This window comes from Myotis lucifugus, unplaced genomic scaffold (assembly GCF_000147115.1).
Source record: "Myotis lucifugus unplaced genomic scaffold, Myoluc2.0 scaffold_93, whole genome shotgun sequence".
Classification (NCBI taxonomy): domain Eukaryota; kingdom Metazoa; phylum Chordata; class Mammalia; order Chiroptera; family Vespertilionidae; genus Myotis; species Myotis lucifugus.
Window position 1 is genome coordinate 1708439 of NW_005871141.1, and position 24130 is coordinate 1732568.

Genomic DNA, 24130 nt, shown 5'->3' on the forward strand with positions numbered 1-24130 from the left:
GGGTGATCAGGTAGCGCCGGTCATGAGTGGTCAGGGGTGATCAGGCAGGCAGGCAGGTGAGTGGTTAGAAGCCAGTGGTCCTGGATTGTGAGAGGGATGTCCGACTGCTGGTTTAGACATCTGCCAGTTTAGTCGGACATCCCCCAGGAGTCCCAGATTGGAGAGGGTGCAGGCCAGGCTGAGGGGACACGGATTTTGTGCACCGGGCCTCTAGGTTCAAATAAAAAGCTAACATACATTTATTTATTTATTGACATTCCTAAACTTACTCCAGTGTAGAGAAGCCCAGGATCTATGTGAGGGCAAGGTGAATGCTGAGTCTGAAAGTAAGCCCAGTTAAGTTGAGACCTTAGTTTTAAAAATTATACTTAACTTTGAGTCCATTGAGTCACCAACGGTAGACTAAACCTTTGGAGCCTCAATTGCCATTGAAACGATATGGTGCTGCTATTCGTGCACTGATAATGCCTCCCATAGAGAAATTAACTGCTCTGTGAAGACAACAGAGCTGTTTTTATGGCACGAATGTGGACTGACAGTTGGCTTGTTCCAAAGGTTAAGATTATGCAGAGATGAGCAAGAAGAGTGGAGCGGGTGAGAGGTCATTTACAAAGATTGTTACCACCCAGCTTCCTAAACACGGACTGATGTTACTGCTCAGTAAGCAATATGAACACGATCAGCCACTTTTCCCAGGTGCCTTTTTATTTACGTAAGAGAAGAAAGTCGATCTTAGGCTTCATGTAAGCCTCATACTAAAACCTTCTAAAGATAACATAATAGGACGATAGACTAATGTCACCTGCAAGATACATAAATCACAGATCAAATATTACCAGAGAATTGTGCAATAGAGCTTTAACAGCATGATAACATGGAGGTTGTTCAGGCATGTAGGGTTGTTTCAATATTTGGGAATCTGCTATTATAACAGTAGTGCATTAAAATTTTAAAAGTAAACATGTAGCCATCTTATTGAAGACAGAAATAGCATTTGATTTTTTAAAATTTTTTATTTCTTTGGAGAAACTTAGAGAATTGAAAAGACACATTACTATGATTTTAAGAAACTCATCTCAGCCCTGGCCAGGAGGCTCAGTTAATTGGAGCGTCATCCTGTACACCAAAAGGCTGAGGGTTCGATTCCCAGTCAAGGCACATACAGGGGTTGTGAGCGCAATCCCCAGTAAGGAGCATGTAGGAGGCAGCCAATAGATGATGTTTCTTCTCTCTACCTCTGCCCCTTCCTCTCTCTCTAAAATCAATAAAAACGTATTTTTTTAAAAGTTCATTGCAGTGCTAATTTTAATGCTAAACATTAGGAAAACTCATTAACAATAAGGAACTGGTCAAAGAAACTAAGGCATACCATATATAATGGCCTATGTTACTTCAATATTATAATTGATGGTATATATGTATACATGGGAAGATGAATAAATTATAATGAGAAACTCAGGAACAAAATTGTGTGCATGTGTATTTATATCTCTGAGGTAATTTGGTACATTTCATTTTTTAATTTCTACTCATGTAAAATTGCTAACATAGATTATTTTTAGTGGTAAGATTGTATCAACTTTGTTCATTTTTATATTTCTTCCAATGAGCATCTGTCCCAATTCCAATTTAGGAAAATTTAGGAAAATTTTAATCGTTTTTAATGAAGGACTTTTTAAAATTTACTCCACCCCCCTCATTGGGAAAAAAAAAATGAATTTTCTATAGTGGTTGTTTATGAAAGCAATTTTTATAACTGGAAAAAGATATAATAAAAATATTTTTAAAATATATTAATGTCCCAAAATAAGGATCCATCTGATAGGCTACTCCACAGGAAGAGAAGCTGGGAGGAGAGGGAGCAAACCATTCGCCATAGCTCCCCGTGCCTTCCGCTCATGGGTTCTTTTCCTTTCGTCTTATTCCTCTCTATTTCCCACATGTTCACTAGTGCACAGATTTCCTTTTTCTTCGGAACAAAGTGTATTTTTAAAAGCCTCAACTAACGTCATCTTGTGATCGTCAGCCACATAAATATTATTTTTTAAATGGAGCGGCTAAATTTGGCGCTACCCAAAACCACAAGTTCCCTATGTGCGCGGTGCGGCCGGGGCGACCGGAAGCTAACCTGCCCTGTGCTTGACCTTGCAGGTGGCCTCGGGGGAATGCAACGAGGACACGGAGGTGTACAACATCACCCTGTGCACCGGCGACGAGCTCACGCTAATGGGGCAGGCGGAGATCCTGTACGCGAAGACCTTCAAGGAGAGGTCGCGGCTCAACACCATCTTCAAGAAGATCGGGAAGCTCAACTCCATCGGCAAGCTGGGCAAGGGCAAGATGCCCTGCCTCATCTGCATGAACCACCGCACCAACGAGAGCATCAGCCTGCCCTTCCAGTGCAAGGGCCGCTTCAGCACGCGCAGCCCGCTGGAGCTGCAGATGCAGGAGGGCGAGCACACCATCCGCCACATCGTGGAGAAGACGCGGCTGCCCGTGAACGTGACCGTGCCCAGCCCGCCGCCCCGGAACCCCTACGACCTGCACTTCATCCGCGAGGGCCACCGCTACAAGTTCGTCAACATCCAGACCAAGACGGTGGTGGTGTGCTGCGTGCTGCGCAGCAACAAGGTCCTCCCCATGCACTTCCCGCTGCACCTGACCGTGCCCAAGTTCAGCCTCCCCGAGCCCCTGGGCCAGCGGGACCTGTGGCCCGAGGCCCTGGTGCACCACTGGCTGGGCGTCTGCCAGGAGCAGTTCGACATCGACGAGTACTCCCGGGCCGTCCGCGACGTGAAGACCGACTGGAGCGAGGACTGCAAGAGCCCCAAGAAGGGCCACTGCCCCGGCCACAGCCACGTGCCCAGCTCGCTCAGCTACGCGCGCGACGAGCTCACCCAGTCCTTCCACCGCCTCTCCGTCTGCGTCTACGGCAACAATCTCCATGGCAACAGCGAGGTGAACCTCCACGGCTGCAGGAACCTGGGGGGCGAGTGGGCCCCGTTTCCCCACGACATCCTGCCCTATCAGGACCCGGGGGACAGCGGAGGGAGCGACTACCTGTTCCCCGAATCCAGCGAGGAGACCACGGGGGTCCCGGCAAAGCCCGAGCTTCCGTACGAGGAGCTGTGGCTGGAGGAAGGCCACGCGGGCCACCCGCCGCTCGCCCGCTCGCTGAGCGCCAGGAGCCGGTGCGAGCAGCCGCGAGGGTCGGCCCGGTCCAAGTGCGCACCCTCTCCTCTGCCCGGGCCACTGGGAGGAGCAGCCGTGCCGCCGGCCGAGATCGCCCTACCTCCACCTCCAGTGCCTCCCAAGTCCGAAGCCGTAAGTGCCACCGGGTTGCGAGGGATGCGCGGCGCTCCTGGCCCTTTGCTCGGTCCCCCACTCGCTCACGTTCCTTCCTAAGGAGAGGATAACTCCCCGAGGAAGGTTCTCAGAATGAGCCCGTTTGCTTAGAGTGATTTATCACCGCCTGCTGGGCTGTTTTCACTGAAATGAAAAGTGCACTTCCCTTTTACTGTTTACCAGGCAGGGTTTTACTCTGTGTTTGAAGAGGAACTCTTAGGGAGTTTTTACTAGGGGAGGTGTGGGGTGTTGTTTTTTTTATAATTTAACAATTTAATGCATCAAGAAGCCATCACATAGTAACTCTAAATCACTTTCCACCTAAGAGCAAACCAAAATATATGCAAAGTAAAAAGGAATTACAAAAAGAAATTGACCAAGTTAGATTAAGAGAATTGTATGTACTTGGATGCTGAAAATTTTAAAACATCATTCATTATGCCTGGGCCGGTGTGGCTCAGCGGTTGAGCATCGACCTATGAACCAGGAGGTCACAGTTTGATTCCCGGTCAAGGGCACATGCCCGGGTTTCGTGCTCGATCCCCAGTGGGGGGCGTGCGGGAGGCAGCCGGTCAATGATTCTCTTTCATCATGGATGTTTCTCTCTCTTTCTCTCCCTCTCCCTTCTCTGAAATCAGTAAGAATATATTTTTTAAAAATAGGAGAGATTTAAACATGACTTTTGCTGCTGTGCAGAGCACAGATCATAGGGAGGAGCGAGCAGAGGCCGGGAGCCTAGAAGGAGGCGATGACAGTCCCAGAGGGATGAGAGGGTGGTGCCCTGCGCTCCGCGGCTGGTCGCAGAGGGTGGCGGGGAGGAATGAGCTGCTTGAGAACAGCGGGTAGAGGTGGACAGTACTTACTGATAAATTGGGTGTGGGCAGTAAAGGGAAGAGAGAAATCCAGGCAAACGCCTCGATTTTTATTTAGGCTGAGCAACGGAGAGGGGGTTAGTGCCGTTCACAGTGACAGGGAAGCCTGAAGGCGGAGGAAGTAGATTTATCTGTGAGGGAGGAGGGATCAAGAGACATCAGCATAATCTGCATCTCTTTCCTACATCCCCGGAGTGCCCTGGAGATCAAAGTGCAGTGGGTGTGCTGATGTACGCGCACACACACACACACACACACACATACCACACACAGACACACACACACACACCCCACACACATACCACACACACACATCACATCACACACACACACACACACTCCACAACAGAACCAGGGACCAGGGTGATTCTCTTAAACCCTTAACACAACTCAGTCAGTGCTGGAGGGGCTTCCATCAGATTTGAATATGAGAGGTCAGTATAGGAGAGGAGCAATGGCCCTCTGTGTCGCCACGGTCTTCAGTGGACAGGCACACTGAGCCTGTGCTACTCATTGTTGATTGCTGGGTTTCATTAGGCCTGAAGGGAGCAAGCACTGGAGGCACTGGGTGTGATTCTGTTCGTTTATTGGACAGTACCTATTGCAGTGGCTTTTCCTGTCTCCAGCAGGATCCTTAAAGGAAAGAACTCATATCCATCACAGTCAATAGACAAAATAAAAACCCATCTGACTGAAGCCCCGGAGTGCTCTCCGCCCCACCAGGTGGTCAGCACGCCTGTCCGGAACCCTGGCGCTGTGCAGAACCCCGTGTCAAAACCATGCAGTTACCTAGGGGGTGAGACGCTAGAAATATGACCATCGGTAAGACCTGGGCTCTGAATTCTAGCACCTTTCCGTTCGTAGGGCAGGTAACAGATGAAAAGAGGTGACTAGCATACAAGTTAAAATGTGATGGTCGGTGGAAAAGATCTATGTCCATAGATGATGTGTGTGGGGATTCAGAGGAAAGAGAAAGCTCTGATTGGGTGATGAATGAAAGAAGGCTTTGTGACATTGTCAATGAACTGACAGAATGTATATGAACTGGAAAAGCGGAGAGACGAGAAGGAAGGACATCTCGGAATAGCATGAGTGAAGGTGTGGAAGCTGGGACAGGTGCGGATACACAGGAAGTCGTGAGGGGCTGGTAGAAAACGGGGGCTGAGGAGGGTGCATGAGGCAGTGGTGGCCCAGGGGCTGGAGCCAGGTATGGGCACCAGGACATCAGACAGCGCCTGTGCCAGGTGCCATGCTCGGCTGCCCATGCAGAGCCCTCGCTGCTGCAGTTTCCTGAGAGGCCCACTTCTGGCTCTTTGCCCCAGGACCTAAGAACTCCCAGGAACCGCAGGCCTAGGCTTTCTCCTGCTCCTTGACCTTCAGGCACAAGCTCGGCGACCCCTATACCCTGTGGAGGTCCCGGGATGTTTGGGGGAAGTCTTGGCAGGGTTAGAGTCCTTGGTCCTTTTATTCATGTCAGAGGACGCGCCTCAAAAGACAGGTAGGAAGTCAAAGGACACTCCCCCTGGCAAGTACTCCAGGCGACTTTAGTCTCACCTCAGCCATAGAGTTAATGTTTCCTGAAGCCTGGAGCCCTGACAGGAGCTGTTCCTGTCGGACTTTGGCCCTGCCTGGCACAGAGTGGGAACTCCTGTTTGTTGAGTCATTGATTGACTCCTGCATGGTGGTCACACCCAGTCAGTTATGTAACCGAGTCGAAAGGGAGGAAACTGTGTTTTGCCTGTGGCACATAAGATGAGTTAGAACATAAGTATGGAGGCTCTCTCTTGACCATGGTACCAAGAGAAAAATGTGAAATGTGAAACTAAAAGCAGATCTTACAGGAAAAAGAAAGGGTGGCCTCCGGTCTACGCTGTGATTTCCCGTGATGTAGGAGAATCTTCTCAGAGCGTGTCCAGTGTTTATAGAACGCTGTGACCACAACGATTTTTTGTAAACACCTGAAATCATTTGATTTGCTTTAAAAAAATTACACTTTTGAAATGAAGTGGTGCTTTCTACAGGCTCTGTGACCGTGAAACGAGTTTCCCCTCTTTAGCGCGTGTGTGGGATCCAGGGGACATGGTGACTGTCAGGTGTGGCTTCAGCTGTGGGTTGTCGGGAGGGAACTTGAATGTGGCAGAAATCCCGGTGCTCCGTAGAACTAACTAGAAGCCTCTGCATCTCTCCAGGGGAGTACGTCCTGGGGGAGAGACCAGCCCCGTGTCCCCCGGCTCTTCCGCCTGATAACTAAGGAAGGCGCTCAGCTTTCCAGGGACACGGTGTCTAGGAGGATGCTCACTGCGCCCCAGTGTTTAGGAACAGAAGGAGCTGGGGTCAGGGACCAGCAGAGAAAGCGTCTTTCACGGGAAGGGCAGCAGGGCTGGTGGCGGGCGGTGAGCTCTGTGTTGCCGTGGCCCGTGACCCAGGCAGTCAGAGGTGCCTGGCCCTTTGCAGTGTGTCCGTCCGTTCATTCTGTCCTGCCCTCCCTGCTTCGGGGGCGCAGTGGTGCTCTCTGCCCAGCAGTGTTGATGGGCTTTGTTCCTGTCTGTACAATTGAGGAGAACTCTGTCCCCCAACCATCATGCTGCATCTCTGTCATCCAGCTCGGCGGGTCAGCGCTTCCCCACCCACACTCTAGGGCAGCGGTTCTCAACCTATGGGTCGCGACCCCTTTGGCGGTCGAACGACCCTTTCACAGGGGTCGCCTAAGACCATCCTGCATATCAGATATTTACATGACGATTCATCACAGTAGCACCATTACAGGTATGAAGTAGCAACGAAAATAATTCTATGGTTGGGTCACAACATGAGGAACTGTATTTAAAGGGCCAGAAGGTTGAGAACCACTGCTCTAGAGAGAGAACTAGGTGTGGAACCAACAAGATCCCAGAAACGTGACCCCCCCACCCTTCTCTTCTGTGCTTGATACGGCTGTTTATAAAGTACGCTCTGGTCCTTTCGTGTTTTCGTAAATATTGTTTAATACGGGGGTTTTTTTTAAACAAAATTACCACTGACCTCTCCACAAGGTGAGAGACGGTTCCCTTCCTAACAGGAGTGTCCCAGGGAAAAGCAAACCGTTCCCGGCTCCAGGCCTGGAGGGGAGCAGCCATGGTGCCCCTGAGGACTGTGGCAGGCGAGCCCGGGCTGAGGGGCATGCCCGGCTCACGAGATGGTGGCAAATTGTGCCAAGTGCCCTCAAATCAGGATGACTTGACCGTCTCTCTTAAGTGAATTATCATCATTGTCTCTGACGTTTCTTCTAAACACATCCTCTCTTTCCTAGCACTGTGGGCCTCTCTCCATATCTGTTTCCTGGGCACTGGCTCATGCGTCTAAGATGTTCCTCCAGGTGACTGTGAGTGACGGTCTGCAAGGCCTCCTCCTTTTATGTTTTCCTCTCAGAAGTGCCATTTTGGAGAGCAGTGATGGGAAGGCGGTACATGGCAGGAAACCCTATAAATAGCACGTTTGACTTCAGACGGCTGTGGTCCGTGCAGTGAGTGACGCGTGATCAACACTACAGGACCACAGCCTTCTCCAAGCTCGTGCACAGGGTCCGGCCTGGGGGCCTGGGAACCCAGAGGCGAAGACCCTTCTTCGTCTCCAACAGCAGAACCAAGTGTGTTGACTCTGGGTTAGTTGTTGGCATGGCAGCACGTCCTGAGATTCGTGAAAGGAAAGTCATAGAAGGAGCTCGAGGTCGTCACGCTGGTTCCCACCGAGTTGCACTGCGACGGTGACGAAGGATCCGTCACCCTCCGTGACGGACAGGGGCGCCCCGCAGCCTGTGGGACGCGTGGAGGGGCTGAGTCCAGAGTGGGTGGGAGCATATGTTCGTGTTACAAGGCTGGACCTGCATCGGAAATCAGGCGCCTGTGACGCAGCCTCCTGGGTGGTTGGGGCTTGAGAAGAACACGAACTGAAGGGTACATTTCATGCCACGATGACGGCACCGAGATCAGTGAGTGCGGATGTGAGCGGGTGTGTCTGAACCTGCCTCCGACAGGCTGACCGATGGAAGGAGCGTGAGAGGGACTGGGGTGCCCACGTCCCCCTCTGGCGCAGGACGGGGAGCAGGGAGAGCAGCCATACCGGAGGGTCGGGAGCAGGGAGAGCAGCCATACCGGAGGGTCGGGAGCAGGGAGAGCAGCCATACCGGAGGGTCGGAGGGTTAGGAGCCAGAGGCGCGGAGCTCGGAGGGTTAGGAGCCAGAGGCGCGGAGCTCCCTCCACCTCTTAGCCGCTGCGAACCTTGCGCGAAATATTTAACCTCCTGAGCCATGATTGTATCGTGCGAGTCCTTGGCCCTTTTCCCTGGCGTTCACTGAATAGTAGGCGTCACTTGAGACAGGATGGACTTTGACTTAGGGTCGTGATTTGGGGGGAGTTGTTGCCTCTGTCCTTTCCTATCGAGGGGTTCCAGCCTCTCCAGAGAGTCAGGGAGGCTGAGGGGGACAGGGCTGGGAACAGGCACGCCTGCCTCCACAGCCTGCCCCCCCAGGCCCGGGCACCCAGGCCGGGGCCAGTGGTCCCCACGTTCCAGAAGTGCGTGGGATGGTCTCCTTTCCCTGGGCCTCTGGGAGATTGCAAAAACCTGAGTTTAAAAATAACAAAACATTCCTTGCATCTGACTGTGAAAACGTCTACCTGATAAGCTGGGTGTTACGTGATGGTTCCCTGGCTGTGGAGGCAGATGTGGAGCCGTGATAGACCCACAAGGGAGCCACAGACACGCTGGGCATCACGTGGGCCCCGCAGCACAGGGCTCGTCCCTGGGGGAGGGGACTGAGGGACAGAGTGGCTGTGGAGGAGCCACCTGTGGCGCTAAGGCTGCAGCCACAGGTCCGACACTGGCAGGTCCAGGCAAACCCATAGGGATTAAGGCTGAGGAGTGGCCTTGACTCGCTCTTCCTCGAGATGTCACAGCCCTGCAGGTGTCCGACCTGCAGGATCAGGGGCCTCCTGTGACTACCTGAGGCTTAAAAAGAAATGCTGTAATATGAGCATGACCCCTGGACACAGACAATAGGGGGTGAGGGCATGTGCTGCAGGTAGGAGTGGCCGGGGAGAGGCCCATGGGGGAAAAAGGAGACTCATTTAATACTTTAAACAATAAAGAATTTAAATTTTTTTTAAAAATCTGACATTTCTGTCAGAGTAGAAATTATGTGAAAATCTTGATTAAAATAATCAGTGATTTTGCTGAAAAGAAAGCAAAGCAAAAAAATATGGAATAAATATATAATAATGTAAAAAAATAAATGCTATAAAAATATGGGGGGGGGTAAGTTGATTTCAGAGAGGAAAGGAAAGAGAGAGATAGAAACATCACTGGGATCAAGCCCGCAGCCCAGGCATGTGCCCTTGACCGGAATCAAACCATGACTTCCTGGTTCATGGGTTGATGTTCAACTACTGAGCCACACCGGCCGGGCTAAAAGTAGGTTTCCTTATGAACTGGGGAAAGTGGCTATGAGAATTGATTCTACTCTGAATTTTTATTTATTTTGTCCTTGGACTTTTCCCCTCTGTCAAATATTAATATTAGATAAAGGCATTAAAGGACAGATTTTTCTTAAATAAGCCTGACATGTTAATATTCAAGTTTTTGGTACTAAAAATATTCATCTGGAAGTGATTATTTACTTTTCAAAATAATTGCTCTACCAAAGGACTCGCTCAGGAGTTCACTAATTAATGAGTCTCCCAAGGCATCTGACATGTAATTAATTTTAATCACAGCCTTCGAGGTGTACTCTGTAAGCAAGCCTTGTACCTAGGCCCCCACTTGGTCATTGAAATGAGCACTAAATTACTGTTGTGTTTTAGTAATTTTGAAACTAATTGCCTTCGGCTTCATGGAGATAATTTGTTTTTAAATGAAACCTCAGCCGGGATTTTTTTTTTCCTCCCGTGTCCATGGAACGTCGCAATGATGACACTGCTGATAAAGTTATTAGAATGTTCTAAGGGATAGCTCTTGTTGCAGACCTGGACTCTCAGATCGCATTTGCATAAAATCACATTAATAGGAGGGTCGTACACCATTGAAACGTATAGATGTAGCATGTGCTGTTACACTCCTTGCTCAGAAAAAGTCCTTTCTACCCCCTGCCCGAGGGCATTCTCTCCCTGCGCCCATGGGAGCACCCTCGGGCTTAAACAAGCCCCCCTTTCAGACCCACTTGCCCTTCTGCTCCCGGAGCGGCCTCCTGCACCCCCGCCTGCCTCCCCTGGGGCTTGGACAGGAGGCGGGCTGAGACCCGGCCTGCGTGGGTCCCTGTCAGTGCAGAACGCTGGACAGGAAACCTCCGCATCTGAGCGTCAGGATCGACTGTAAACCCCTCTGCCCTGTGTCATCCATCACAGAGAGGCTCGTCTATTGCCATCTTGTCCTGATCAAACTTGAATTTCTGTTGGGCTGGAAAGGCCCCTGCTGGGTCCATGGCAGGGTTATGAACTCTTCGTATAAAAGCCTCTTTATAAATACGATTTCTGACGGCCGTAACGATTCTGTTATCTGGGAGAGGGAGTGCGGGAAGAAAGGGAAGACGCGGGGCAGAGGGCGGGCAGCGAAGGCAAAGTTACAAAGTTCGAGGAAGCGCGGTCACAAGACTGCCGTCCTCGGTCGCCGGCAGGGGCCCGAGGTTGGCTTTTCAGAGCAGAAAACCCACAGGAAAGGGGTGTCCATCCGTCGTCTGTATGTTTCCTGACTCGTCTTCACACAGAAACAAAATGACCCTTCGCTGCCTAAGCGTCTGGAATCCCAGGAGGGGCTGCCCTCGCGTCTGAGGTTTTCACTTCCCGCGTGTGGGCTCGTCAGGTCTCCAGATTCGTTGCCTTTGATTTAACAGTGGAGTAACCACTGCTAGGAAATTTTCTTTTTTAAAAAATAATATTTTTTTAAATTGATTCAGAGAAAAAAGGAGAGGGAGAGAGAGATAGAAACATCAATGATGAGAGGGAATCATTGATCGGCTGCCTCCTGCACACCCCACACTGGGAATGGAGCCCGCAACCCAGGCATGTGACCTTGACCGGAATCGAACCCGGGACCCTTCAGTCTGCAGGCCGACGCTGTATCCACTGAGCCAAACTGTCTAGGGCAGTGGTCGGCAAACTCATTAGTCAACAGAGCCAAATATCAACAGTACAACGATTGAAATTTCTTCTGAGAGCCAAATTTTTTAAACTTAAACTATATAGGTAGGTACATTGTTATTAACTTAATTAGGGTACTCCTAAGGCTTAGGAAGAGCCACACTCAAGGGGCCAAAGAGCCGCATGTGGCTTGCGAGCTGCAGTTTGCCAACCACGGGTCTAGGGCAGAAATTTTTATTTTTTATTTTTTTCAGAAAAAAAAGACAGTTAAGCAAAAGACATATCATAGTAAGTGTACTATTTACCCGTCTTAACCTTTGTCCTTGGTCCAGTTAGTGAAGGGGCGTGTGCGTGTCACTTCTTCCATCGGAGAAAAACAGGGAATTCCAAGAAACGAGGACTTTTCAGGAAACATCATCACACCACAAACCCCGTCCCCCTGTGCTGTCTCATGAGCACTGGGTGTGTGTTTGTTTATCTTCCTGTAATTCCTAGGAAGTGTCAGAGAAAGTTCATGTCACAGGAGAAAGACGTCAGGTCAAGGTAACGTGTATGAAACACGCCGACTGTATGAAGGTCTGAATTGTCCTCTACACGTCTGCGTGTAACCCTGTCTCCGGTCACGCAGGCCCCCGGCCATCATGCTTAACACGTGGCTGTGTGGCCAGACGGCCTTGTTGGCCGTTGTCCACCAGTTACTGGTCCTTTGCCCTCTGCTCTTTGCCCTTTGCCCTCTCCCAGCTAAAGAGTTAGAGACGCGGGCAGTGGAGAGGGGACGGGCGGCTCCCTGCCCGGGCCAGGTGGGAGGTAGGTGGTCCCGGGGAGCTTTCTGGACAGTGTTCTGGAAAAGGAACTAGTCCCATTCGGTGACGCGTTTGGTGGGACCGCAGATGGGCGTTGGGGAGCTGGGTTCTGACTTCGCTGACCGCCTTCACTGGGAAGCATAAAGCTTCCCGAAGCCATTTGCTCTGTCGGGGGTGCTCCGTCCTGGCTTCAGCTGCCGGGGCAGACGCTGCCCTTGGGGACTTGTCCGGCGAAGGCAGAGAACAACAGCAACGGGCGTGTCCTCTCTTCCCTCTTCAGGGAGAGGAGAGCACAGGTCCCTGGAGTCCGTGCGCCCTCGGCCTCCTGCTCACCTGTCCACACCCGGCACATTCTTCAAGTTTCTTCCAACTTTAAAAAATGAAAAAGAGAGCCCGGCCGGTGTGGCTCAGTGGCTGAGCATCAACCTATGAACCAGGTCACAGTTCGATTCCGAGTCAGGGCACATGCCCGGGTTGCCATTTCAATCTCCAGTGTGGGGCGTGCAGGAGGCAGCCGATCCATGATCCTCTCTCATCATTGCTATTTCTATCCCTCCCTCTCTCTCCCTTCCTCTCTGAAATCAATTAAGATATATTTAAAAATAAATAAAATTTTTAAAAAACATGCCTACTTCGATCCTGGACCCTTTCTAATAACTGGCACCCCCTTACTTCCGGCCAGTATTCCTGAAAAGATGGTCTGGTCTCACCGATCACCCTCACCTCCTGTTCTCGCTTTGACTCCCTGGGACCGGCTTCTGCCCCCCTCACTGGACTCGGGCTTCACCTGCTAAGATCCCTAGTAACCTGCTAACTATTACGTAACATCCAGACCCTTCCAGACTTCCCCACATCTCTATCCAGACCTCCACCTTTCCTCTCTCTTCCTCCTACTGTCCACCTCGCCCGGACACCATCCAGCACGGCTCTGCTCTGAGAGGGGAAGATGGGCCCCAGGCTGCCTCCCTCCCTGTCTCCCCTCCCCCTCTGTGGCCAGCTCTGCGTCACTGCTCGGTGGCGATCTCAGTGCCTCCGGAGTCCAGATCCTCTTGGCAAAGCGTCGAGCTCCAGCTCAGCAACTTCCACACGGAGCTCCCTGGTTTCTGCCAGCCCTGCCCTGCCCTCCACCTTCCCACCTGCTGAGTGGCTCCAGCCCTGTCTCCTCACCTCAGCCTCCAGGCCAGAGCACCGGGCGGGGCTCTCCGTGCCGCCACACCTTTGTCCCTGCCAATTCCTTCTTCCTCAAGACTTTCTCAGTGACATTTCCTAGGCTGCCCAGGTGGGGAAGGAGGTGGCAGGACCAGCTCCGAGGGACCTCGAGAGCCTGGGGTTGGGAGAGAGGGCGTCTCCGAGGTCAGATTCAGCGACCATTGGCTTCGCTGGGTTCTAACCCTCGGTCAGCTGGTTCAATTCAGATGCACCTTGTAACCGACCGCTCCGCGTAGGATCACTGGCATCTAGGCAAGCGGTCTCCAATGAAAGGTCGTCCTCAATGACTGGTCCCGGAATGTAGGAAAGTCTAAATCAGACTCAGCACCAGCCGTGTCCCCCGCGTGCTGCTCCCTCTCTCACGGGATATTGAGGCATCGCTGAGGGGAAGTTAACTGACAGACTCCTCGGCGTCTCAGGTTCCCACGACCACTAACCCTATGAGCACAAGCACCACCACGTGCCTCTGTGATGCAGGCCCACCTCCACCCCGATTCTGCAGACGGTCCCCAGGCTGAGAGCAGCACAGTCCCACCGTGCAGCCCCTGACACGGCGGGAGCAGTGACACCATGTGCTGGTTACTCGTCTCGTAACCAGTGTGTGTTCCCACAAGCCAGGCGGGGGGGGGGAGGGGGGGGGGACCCGGCCAGAGCTCGCCAACGTCCTGGTTGGTTCTTAGCTTCTCTCTCTCTCTCTCCCTCTTTCTCTCTCTCTCTCTAATTTTTTTTTTTAATTTCAGAGAGGAAGGGAGAGGGAGAGATAGAACCAGCAACAATGAAAGAAAATCATCGATCGGCTGCCTCTTACACGCCCCACACCGGGGATCGAGCCCGCAACCCGGCCATGTGCCCTGACCCGGAATCGAACTGTGACCTCCTGGTTCAGAGGTCAAAGCTCAGCCACTGGGCCACGCTGGGCGGTTCTCGGCATCTTCAGAAGACCCCAGAGTGGTGCCAGGTTCCGAGAGCCAGCTGAGCGCCCCTGTCCTCTACCCAGACCTCCTCCTGCACCCTCCGCTCCACCTGCCCAAGAGCGAAGCGGAGAGCCCGCGGGGAGAAGCAGGTCTGCTGCTCTGAGGACTTGGCTTTTGCCTAAAGAGCTTCTCCAGATGCAAAGCTGGAACCGGAGGGTCCCCATAAGCAGGAGGTGGGGGGGGCCCTCCAGGTGCCAGCAGTGACACCCCTCCCGCCCCCTTCAACCCCAGGAAGATATCCAGTGGGTCGGGTTTTTTAAATCACTTCCATTTCACTTAGAATTGAGGTTCACCAGGTCCCCAGGGACACGTGACTTTTCTTCTCACCCGGTTTTCTCTGGCCGGTGAGTCAGGCCTGGGCCGGTTAGAGCCCGGTGCGCGTGCGGGTGGTGGGAGATGCGGTCTAGCGTGAACCCGTGTCACTGGGTCTTAAGCAAACTGAGAGGCAGAGCTAAGGGGAGCTGGCCGTTTCATTGCCTTTGTTACCCCAGAGCTGCTGGGGCAGGAGGGCATGACAGCAAAGGAGAAGGAGCCAGTGGGGACTCGGCCTGAACGCAGGCGAGGGTGTGTTTGCAAAAGTCAGTATCAGCTCTATTTTCACCTGTGTCGTTCAGGGTAGACCAGCAGGGCCAGGTGTAAACTGCCCCCTGCTGGCAGACACAGAGAAGTGCATAAAAATGTCCACCTCTTTAAAAAGTCATATTCTGGCCTGGCCGGTGTTGCTCAGTGGTTGAGCATTGACCTATGAACCAGTAGGTCACAGTTTGATTCCCAGTCAGGGCACATGCCTGGGTTTCAGGCTTGGTCCCCAGTGTGGAGTGTGCAGGAGGCAGCCCACCCATGATTCTCATCATTGATGTTTCTCTCTCTCCCTCTCCCTTCCTCTCTAAAATCACTAAAAATATGTGTTTTTTACAAAAGTGCTCTCTTGGGGACTTGGCGAGCTGCCTTCATTATTCCTATGACAGCCTCGCTCCTGCAGTGTGGGCCTGGTCAGTCTCTCCGGAGAGCTTATGAGGAATGCAGACTCTCAGGCCCCACCCTGGGTCCCGGAATCAGTCCACACGTCGGCAGGATCCCCGGGGGAATTCATGATCCACGGGCACATTTACACGTGAGAGCCCTGAGCGTGGCTTCAGAAGGAACTCTGACCCAGGGGACAGTGCGCTGTGCCCTCGGGTTCGGGTCAAATTGAATTCACTTTGAACAGTGAGTGAACACCACCGAAAGGCAAGGATCGTTTGATCCCCGACCGCTTTATGCCCTGATTTTCTTGCTCCTCTTGCTGCACATGTCCTCGCACGTCACTCGCCCTTTCACCTGCTGTGTCTCGATGGCCTGCGGTATTTCAGCAGCAGCGTCTGTCCCGGGGAGGATGGGACAGGCAGGGGTTCTGCCTCTGGCATCCTCTGTGTCCCTCTCCCGTCCTGAGGCCCTGCTGGTACCATCTGCGTTTGCCAGGAGCAGTGGGCCACGGGTGGAGCTGCCGGGCACTGCCCATCCGTCTAACCACGGTGTTCTTTCCCGTGCCAGGTCAGGGAAGAGTGCCGGCTCCTGAACGCCCCGCCGGTTCCGCCCCGAAGCGCCAAGCCTCTGTCCACCAGCCCCTCCGTCCCGCCTCGCACAGCCAGGCCCCGGCCGCAGACTCGCTCTCCCAGCCCCACCCTGTCCTACTACTCGTCAGGGCTGCACGACATGTAAGTTCACGCCAGGACCACTCTGGCAGGCTCTGCCCAGGCCGGGTCGGGGGTCCCGAGAGCCGTGTGGAGGGAGCCCCCCCAGGCAGGTGGCGGAGAGGAGACATACTTGTTGGTCTTGAGCTAGGATGAGAGCCAGTGTCCCAGGAAGAAAGAGCCCGAGCCTGAGGAATTCAGAGATAAAGACTGACTGGGTTCTCTTAGAGCAGTGGTTCTCAACCTTCTGGCCCGTTAAATACATTTCCTCATGTTGTGACCATCCATAAAGTTATTTTCGTTGCTACTTCATAACTGTAATGTTGCTACTGTTATGAACCGTCATGTAAATATCTGATACGCAGGATGGTCTTAGGCGACCCTGCGAAAGGGTTGTTCGACCGCCAAAGGGGTCGCGACCCACAGGTTGAGAACCGCTGTCTTAGAAGCAATCCAGCCCAGCTGGTGTGGCTCAGTGGTTGAGCCATGAACCTATGAACCAGGAGGTCACAGTTCAATTCCAGTCAGGGCACATGCCCAACTTGCAGGCTCAATCCCCAGTATGGGGCATGCAGGAGGCAGCCGATCAATGATTCTCTCTCATCATTGATGCTTTTCTCTCTCTCTCTCCCTCCCTCTCTGAAATCAATAAAAAAAATTTTTTTCTTTAAAGTAGTTGGTCATTTGGTATGTGAGTCTCTAATTCTTTGCCAGTGCTGGCATTTAACATATTCTGGCTTTCAGAGTCAGGTAGGACCTACCGTCCTTTTTTGCCATTGTTTAATTGAACGTATTTGGTAGGCAGCAATCCGTGGGCTGCCCTCGGCCCTCAGCTCTCACAAACCAGCACGAGTCCCTTCCACTTGGCGTCATGAGCAACCAGGCTGCACCTTCGGGACTCAGCCGTGGCAGGGTCCCTGGCTCGCTCTCCTCGGGGTCCCCCAGGCAGGACGAGCCCTTCTGGGCCATCACTGCCAGGTGTCCTTCCGTCCCATCTGCACCCCCCCTGCTCTGAGCGCCTTCTCCCGCAAGACAGCTCCTGTCATTGTGGGCAAATGCCAACCCTATTCTTAGGAACCTTTCCGACAAGTTTGCCATCTATCTCCACGTAAGTTCCAGGCATTTCTTATGTCTAGAAATTAGAGGGGCCCCCACTTCTCTTTGGGAGCCCGTGAAGGTGTGGAGTCTGCCGGGGTGTGAGTCTTCTCAGGTCCCCGGCGCCACCACCGGTGCCCCCCGAGCGCGTGCTGGCTCAGTCCCCTTGCGCTATGGCCCAGAGCCGAGCGCACTTGCACGAATCCCCCTCCACACCCCTCATACCCCCCCACCCCTGTCCTCACGGGTTTAGGTAGCTCGTCTTTGCAGGTATTGTTTGTTCTGCAGACATTAGGCTCTTGATGCTAATGTGACTCGATAGCGCAGAAGCCAGGCCAGCACCAGCACTGCGCCCGGAGCGTTTCCTCTGCCTCAAGCTCTTGGGTGGACAGAGAGTCGTGGTGGTGGCAGCGATGTGGTCGTGTCCCAGGCGCAGGATGGCAAGCACCAGGCACCCATCTGCCTCCCCGGCCTGGCTGCTGCGGGCGCCACCAATCAATCCAGCACCTGCTGGTGATATGCCCAAGCATGGCTGAATGATGTTTCTAGGCCCCCACCAACAATGCGTTTCTTGTTAGTTAAATACGTGTGTATACATATATGTGCCATCTCCCCTGTAGCATTTTAAGTCATGTTCATATCCATAATTACCAATATATGTTAGTAACTTAAAGATTCTCTTTTTAGTTTTTTAAAGTATATTTTTATTGATTTCAGAGAGGAAGGGAGAGGGAGAGAGAGAGAAATATCAATGTTGAGAATCATTGGTGGGTTGCTTCCTGCACGCCCCCTACTGGAAAGATTCTTTTTTTAAAAAAACTCCCTGAGGTTCACAGGTACTTAGGGAATTCACTAGAGGCCCGGTGCACGACATTCGTGCACTGGGGGGCCTGGGGTCCCTCAGCCCGACCTGCACCCTCTCCAATCTGGGAGCCCTCAGGGGAGCCCTCTCCAATCCAGGAGTTTCTGTCTGTCTTTGCAATCATATGAGTGAATTGTCTGAGACCCCAACTCAGTTTGGTTTGTTGCTCACAGAATAATAGAGGCATTTTATTTTCTTTGCTTCATTGGTGGAGATTTCCTGGAAGTTTTAGGATATCTTCCCTTTAATTTTTCCTAGACACTCTGACTTTACTTATGTCTCTCACCTTTGCTTTCCCTCCATCCCCCACCACAACAGTAACTTGCTCCAGGCTCACTTTGCTCTAGTGCAGTGGTCGGCAAACTCATTAGTCAACAGAGCCAAATATCAACAGTACAACGATTGAAATTTCTTTTGAGAGCCAAATTTTTTAAACTTAAACTATATAGGTAGGTACATTGTTATTAACTTAATTAGGGTACTCCTAAGCTGGCCTTTGCTAAAAACGTCCTCAATCTGATGGAGGTACGTTCGCTGAGGTCGACCCCTTCCAACTCTCCCATCCACACTTGTCTTGTATTCTTGTTTTGTCTATCTCCTTTCGTTCATCCTCTCTATATGTCCAAACCATCTCAACATACCTTTCTCAATCCTTGACACTACATCTTCTTTCACTCCACAACGTTCCCTAAAATTAACTTAATAAACTTTACTTAAAGTTTTAAGTCAACTTTGCACTGTACGTGTGTGCCCACACATGGTATTTTGTGGAAGAGCCACACTCAAGGGGCCAAAGAGCCACATGTGGCTCGCGAGCTGCGGTTTGCTGACCACTGCTCTAGTCTCTACTCTAGGAGATTCCACAACACGCCTGCCACCAGAACTACTATTCCCAGCATTCCTGGTGCTCCTGCACTCTGGGCTTTCGCTTCTGGTCCTGGGGTTGCCACCAGAACTACTATTCCCATAATTCCTGGTGCTCCCCACGCTCTTGGTTTTCCCTTCCTGCTCTGTCTCTGTCCCATGGCCTCCCACTCTGCCAAGTCCTCCAAGCTACCAGCTCCCCCTCTTTGCTCTCTGTCTGGCAGCTTGGGGAGCCAAGTTCCCCAAGCCACTCAACTCTCTGTCGGCTCTCCGGCTCTGCTCTCTGCCCGGCACCTGTGTATGCAAATTAATCCACCATCTTTGTTGAGTTAATTTGCATACTCACTCCTGATTGGCTGGTGAGTGTAGCGGAGGGACAGTCAATTTACATGTTTCTCTTTTATTATATAGGATGATAAGAAATGGTAGCTACGTTCCTAACTGCATTTTCCTACTCGGCAGCAGCATCTTGGGGAGAAGGAAAGGCTTGTCGTTGACCCTGCTTTTTGGCCGCTAACCTCCCTTTCTGTGTTGGCTTTCAGCAGCGTGACTAAGAGCGACGCCAGCCCTTCCGACAGCGCCCCCGCCTCCTGCTACCCGTGCCACCGCGGGAAGCCCGACTCGGTGGACCTGCAGTCCCCGCCGGGCAGCCCCTCGGACCCGCTGTCCGCCCGGCTCTCCTGGCCCAGCCATCACTCGGGAGCATCCTCCGAGGGCCACGCCCGCAGCGACTTCCTGTTGGACCCCAGCCGCAGCTACAGCTACCCCAGGCAGAAGACGCCAGGCACGCCCAAGAGACACTGCCCGGCGCCCTTGGACCTGGAGGGCCGCGAGCCCCCGGCCGGCCCCCCCAGCGCAGCCCCTGCAGGATTCAGCGGCAGCGGCTCCGGCTGCCCCAAGTCGGCCAGCTACTCCCTGGGGAGCACAGACGAGAAGCCGCTGGCGGCTGGCACCACCAAGCAGAGCCTGTCGTGCCCCGCCCTGCCCCCCCGGGCCCCCAGGCCGGTGGAAGAGAAAGCCTCCTCCGGAACCCCGCCTTTGCCTCTGAAAATCGACGGTGCTGAGGGGGACCCCACGGCGGGGTCCGCGGACCTGGCCGAGGACCCGTACTTCGTGCCGAAGGGCACGCAGGACATCTTCTCGGTCCCGTACCCCTTCTCCTCGCCGCTCCACCTGCAGCTGGCCCCCCGCTCCTGCGGGGACGGCTCGCCCTGGCAGCCGCCCGCCGACCTGTCGGGACTCTCCATCGAGGAGGTGTCCAAGTCCTTGCGGTTCATCGGGTTGTCGGAAGACGTCATCTCCTTCTTCGTGACCGAAAAGATTGACGGGAATTTGCTCGTGCAGCTGACAGAAGAAATCCTCTCGGAGGATTTCAGACTAAACAAACTGCAGGTGAAGAAGATCATGCAGTTCATCAACGGCTGGAGGCCCAAGATATAGCCCCTTCCCCCCCCCCCCCCCCCCACGCCGGCATCGCACGAACCGGGAACGCGTGCTAGAGGCGGGGCTGGGACACGAGCTCATGTTTTCTTTTGCACTAAAAACCTTCTCTGTAAATAGGGGTAAGAGAAGCCCTCACTAGACAGACCACGTTTTTGAACGGTGAACAGGCTATTTTGTACATCAATAAAAACGCTGTCCAGAACACTCAGAGGTGCCTTGTCCGTCACTCAACACTCAGCAGCTGCTACACGGCAACAGGCATGTCCCGAGTCGGGATTCTCACCCCAGCAGGGTGATGCGAGACGGGATGATATTTATTACAGAATAGCCAAAGCGGAAAAGACACGAGAATCTCTAAGAAACAAAACAAAACAACAGTTTGGACAACAGTCCCTTCCCGGGGGGTGGGGGGGAGATCTATTGTAGTGAGCGCTATCCTGGGCTCTGTTTGGGGTACTCAGAGCGAACTGTCTTACTCTTGTGCCTGGAATGTTAGTGATATGAAATGACACTGGAATGTCAGGTGCTCGGTGGGGATCTGTGCATCGAAAGGCATTTTCCAAAAGTCGTGTGTGGATGGATGACACAGGACGTCCTTGGAAATCATACAAACCATGACCGCAATCATTCATCCGTAACTGCTGCTAATTTTATTGAGCAGAAGAAGAAAAAACAACAACAACACAGAATAGATCCAATATGTGTGTCAATGTCTACGCAATACATATGTGTATGTTTTAAACCTCATTGTGAGTCTGATGTTTTTGCAGCGGTTCTCAACCTGTGGGTCGCGACCCCTCAAAATACGTCCTGCCTGTCAGATATTTACATGACGATTCATAACAGGAGCAAAAATTACAGTGATGAAGTAGCCACGAAAATAATTTTCTGGTTGGGGGTCACCACAACATGAGGAACTGAATTAAAGGGTCGAGGCATTAGGAAGGTTGAGAACCACTGGACGTCTGTTCGCTTTCACGTGCCCACTGAGGTTCGGGGCCCCTGGCTGGGTTGACTCTCTCAGGAGGAGTGGACAGACGCCCCAGATGTGCTGGGAGCCCGCCCCTCGAAGCCGGGGCTCGGCGGGGCTTCCCCACGGAAGGCGTGGGGGAGAGAGCAGGACAGCGTCTGTGCTGGGAGTTCCGTGGGACGTGAAGTCCGCGGTGGGGCTGGGTTTTGCGCCTAATACTCCCGTGCTGACGTCTAGGGACACGACCATTCTTCTCCAGGCTGAGGGCCTCTCCCCCTGATCGCTGAAAGGGGTCTGCAGGGCATTCCTTCGACGTCAGACGCACCACCGTCCGTGACTCGGGGCTACATCTGTTGAGTAGTTTTTAAAAGTATTGATGAGAGTCCTTGTTTAGTTCCTACACCTCTTCACTCCTCTCTTCCAAAGAAAACACATCATTACTATGCTTTCATCCCAAGAATGTCAGAACATGATTCTGTCAAATGCTGCCAAATGTGATTAAATATTCCAAACCCTAACGGCCTCCCCTTCACGTTCGGCTTTCTGCAGGAGCATGTGTCTTAGCAAAGCTTCCGCTCTCCGGGCGAGCGTCGCCGAGTAGCCCTGGGGTCTGTCCGGGTTCCGGAGGCACCCACAGCCCGGGGCTGAGGCGACCTGGCTGTTCCCTCCTCCTGCCACTAAAACAGATTAGTGAAGGCAAGACCCACCCCTCTCCTTCTGCAGGCCTGTGCACGTGGCTTTATTTCTTGGCGACCAAGATACTTTTAATCTATCTCACAGTTTCCATCTTTTTTAAAAAAATATATTTTTTTTATTGATTTCAGAGGGGAAGGGAAAGAGCGAGAGAAACATCAATGGTGAGAGAGAACCACTGATCAGCTGCCTCCTGCACTGGGGATCGAGCCCACAACCTGGGCATGTGCCCTTGGCCGGAATTGAACCTGGGACCCTTACAGTCCCCGGGCCAACACTCTGTCCACTGAGCCAAACCAGCTAGGGCTAATGGTTTCTATCTTACATGCCCTTTAAAAATAACAGTCCACGTGGAAGTTTCCAGTACGGCTCCCCCAGGACAGGACAGGGGGCCTGTCGGGGACTTTCCTGGTCGGAAAGCATCCCTCTGTCTGCGGGGAGCCCCCTCAGGAGCGACAGCCTCTAGAACAGCCGTGGGCAAACTTTTTGACTCGAGGGCCACAATGGGTTCTTAAACTGGACCGGAGGGCCGGAACAAAAGCATGGATGGAGTGTTTGTGTGAACTAATATAAATTCAAAGTAAACATCATTACATAAAAGGGTACCGTCTTTTTTTATTTTTTTAGTTTTATTCATTTCAAACAGGCCGGATCCAGCCCGCGGGCCATAGTTTGCCCACGGCTGCTCTAGAATCTTCCCTGTAAAGCAGTGGTTCTCAACCTTGGCTGCACATTAGAGTCACCTGGGAATCTTTTTGAAATCCTGATTTCTGGGCCTCATCCTCCGGAAATTCTGTTTTTTTGTTACTAATGTTGTGGCCCCAACCCCATAACAGAGAAACACTTTGCCACGCGCCTGGGGCAAAGTGTCGGTCAAAACAGGACCCTTCGTTGGGTCCTGACATCCTGGCCAAAGTCATCGCACCCCTCGGAAAGGTAGTCAGCAATAAACCAGCCCACACAGCTAAAGCGTCACAGGTGGGGCCAGCTCCCAGAGGGAGGGATGGAGGGAGGACCCCCACCTCGCAGCCCGATTGCTGTCAGCAGGCAAAGGCCTGCAGCCCTGTCCCCCGGGTTGGGCTGCTCGGCGGGGTGAACTGTGAAAGTCACGTGTGTGCTGTCACCCCTGTGTGCCGTGTAAGTGTATGAAGTCGCCGCAAGCCGCCCATTCGAGGACACGGCAGTGTTTATTCTTGTACCACAATCAGATGGGAAATGTTAGGGCTGTTTCCAGCACAGCCATAAACAGCCTTCGCTGCCATCCCAGGTCCCTGCACGTCCCCCGGGAGATCGGGGTTCATGCGGTAGAGAGGGCCCTTCTCCCCAACACTCGTCACCGCTCGTCAGTCAGGCCTCAAGATAGAAGGTGAACATTTCAAAGAACAAACTGGGGGACAGAGCAGCTCTCCGAAGACCCTCGGAGCTGCTCCAAGACAATGTCCACGTCCTCCCCCGGAAACCTCATCCCCATGTTGGACACAGAGACTCGCAGCGACTCTGTTCATCGAATGGATCCCCACTATTTCTCTAGTCCTGTACGAGCGTCGGCTGCTAAGGCAAGAGGGGGGACAGGCCCGGAATTCCCTCGATGGGAAGCAGGACTTTCACCCTGTGGGGCGGTGGGATTGTGAATTCCGATGGCCGCTTCCTGTCAAATCACATGGCTTCGTCTTTAAAACGTGGTGTCTTACAACTTGTCTCCTGTGAAAGCCCGGACCCAGAGGCAAGCGCCGTTTCAGTTAAAACCAGAGAACCGTCTTCTGTGATTGTGCTGCTGTCTCACGTTTAGGCCATGACTTTTGTAACGAGCTTATCCGATGACAGATTTCCTTTGTTTACAGTCTCCTGTAGGAGGGCTCGGATCACTTCTCAGCTACCCGCCTCCTCTCCCATCTTCACGTGACGCTCCATTGAAAATACTGTTTCAGCCCAGCCTAAAAGATTGAACTCAAAAATTGGGGGATTTTTTTTAACTTACATGGAAATGGCCTGTTCTTCTCGCAGAATTTCTTGGCGTGGAAACCGGGGCCTGTGGACTTCCAGGGCCCAGTCGCATTACTGTCCAGAGCATTACCTGATGGGCCCACTGAGTACCTCAAGAGAAACAGGGGACGTTATGTCTGGAAAAGTTCATTGTCGATTTCAATGGTTCTGAAATGTCTATAAATAAAGAAATTTTAAAAGTTGCTTTCCTGCGATTGTTCCTCGGGGAGTCAGGCCT

The 24130-nt window shown here is 52.6% G+C and overlaps 1 protein-coding gene across 3 annotated transcripts in view; it reads left to right on the plus strand.

Annotated features, from left to right (window-relative positions):
- Positions 1 to 20993, plus strand: part of GAREM1 (GRB2 associated regulator of MAPK1 subtype 1) — an 83262-nt gene extending 62269 nt beyond the window's left edge. For 2 of the 3 annotated variants that reach the window (XM_023756408.1, XM_023756410.1), the window contains exons 3-5: positions 2152 to 3324; positions 15843 to 16006; positions 19346 to 20993. In XM_023756408.1, the coding sequence (XP_023612176.1) occupies positions 2152 to 3324; positions 15843 to 16006; positions 19346 to 20243 (2235 nt within the window). In that variant the 3' untranslated portion in view covers positions 20244 to 20993. The remainder of the gene's footprint in view (positions 1 to 2151; positions 3325 to 15842; positions 16007 to 19345) is intronic. The other variant, XM_023756409.1, reaches the window with a different exon arrangement.
- Positions 20994 to 24130: the final 3137 nt, after the last annotated feature.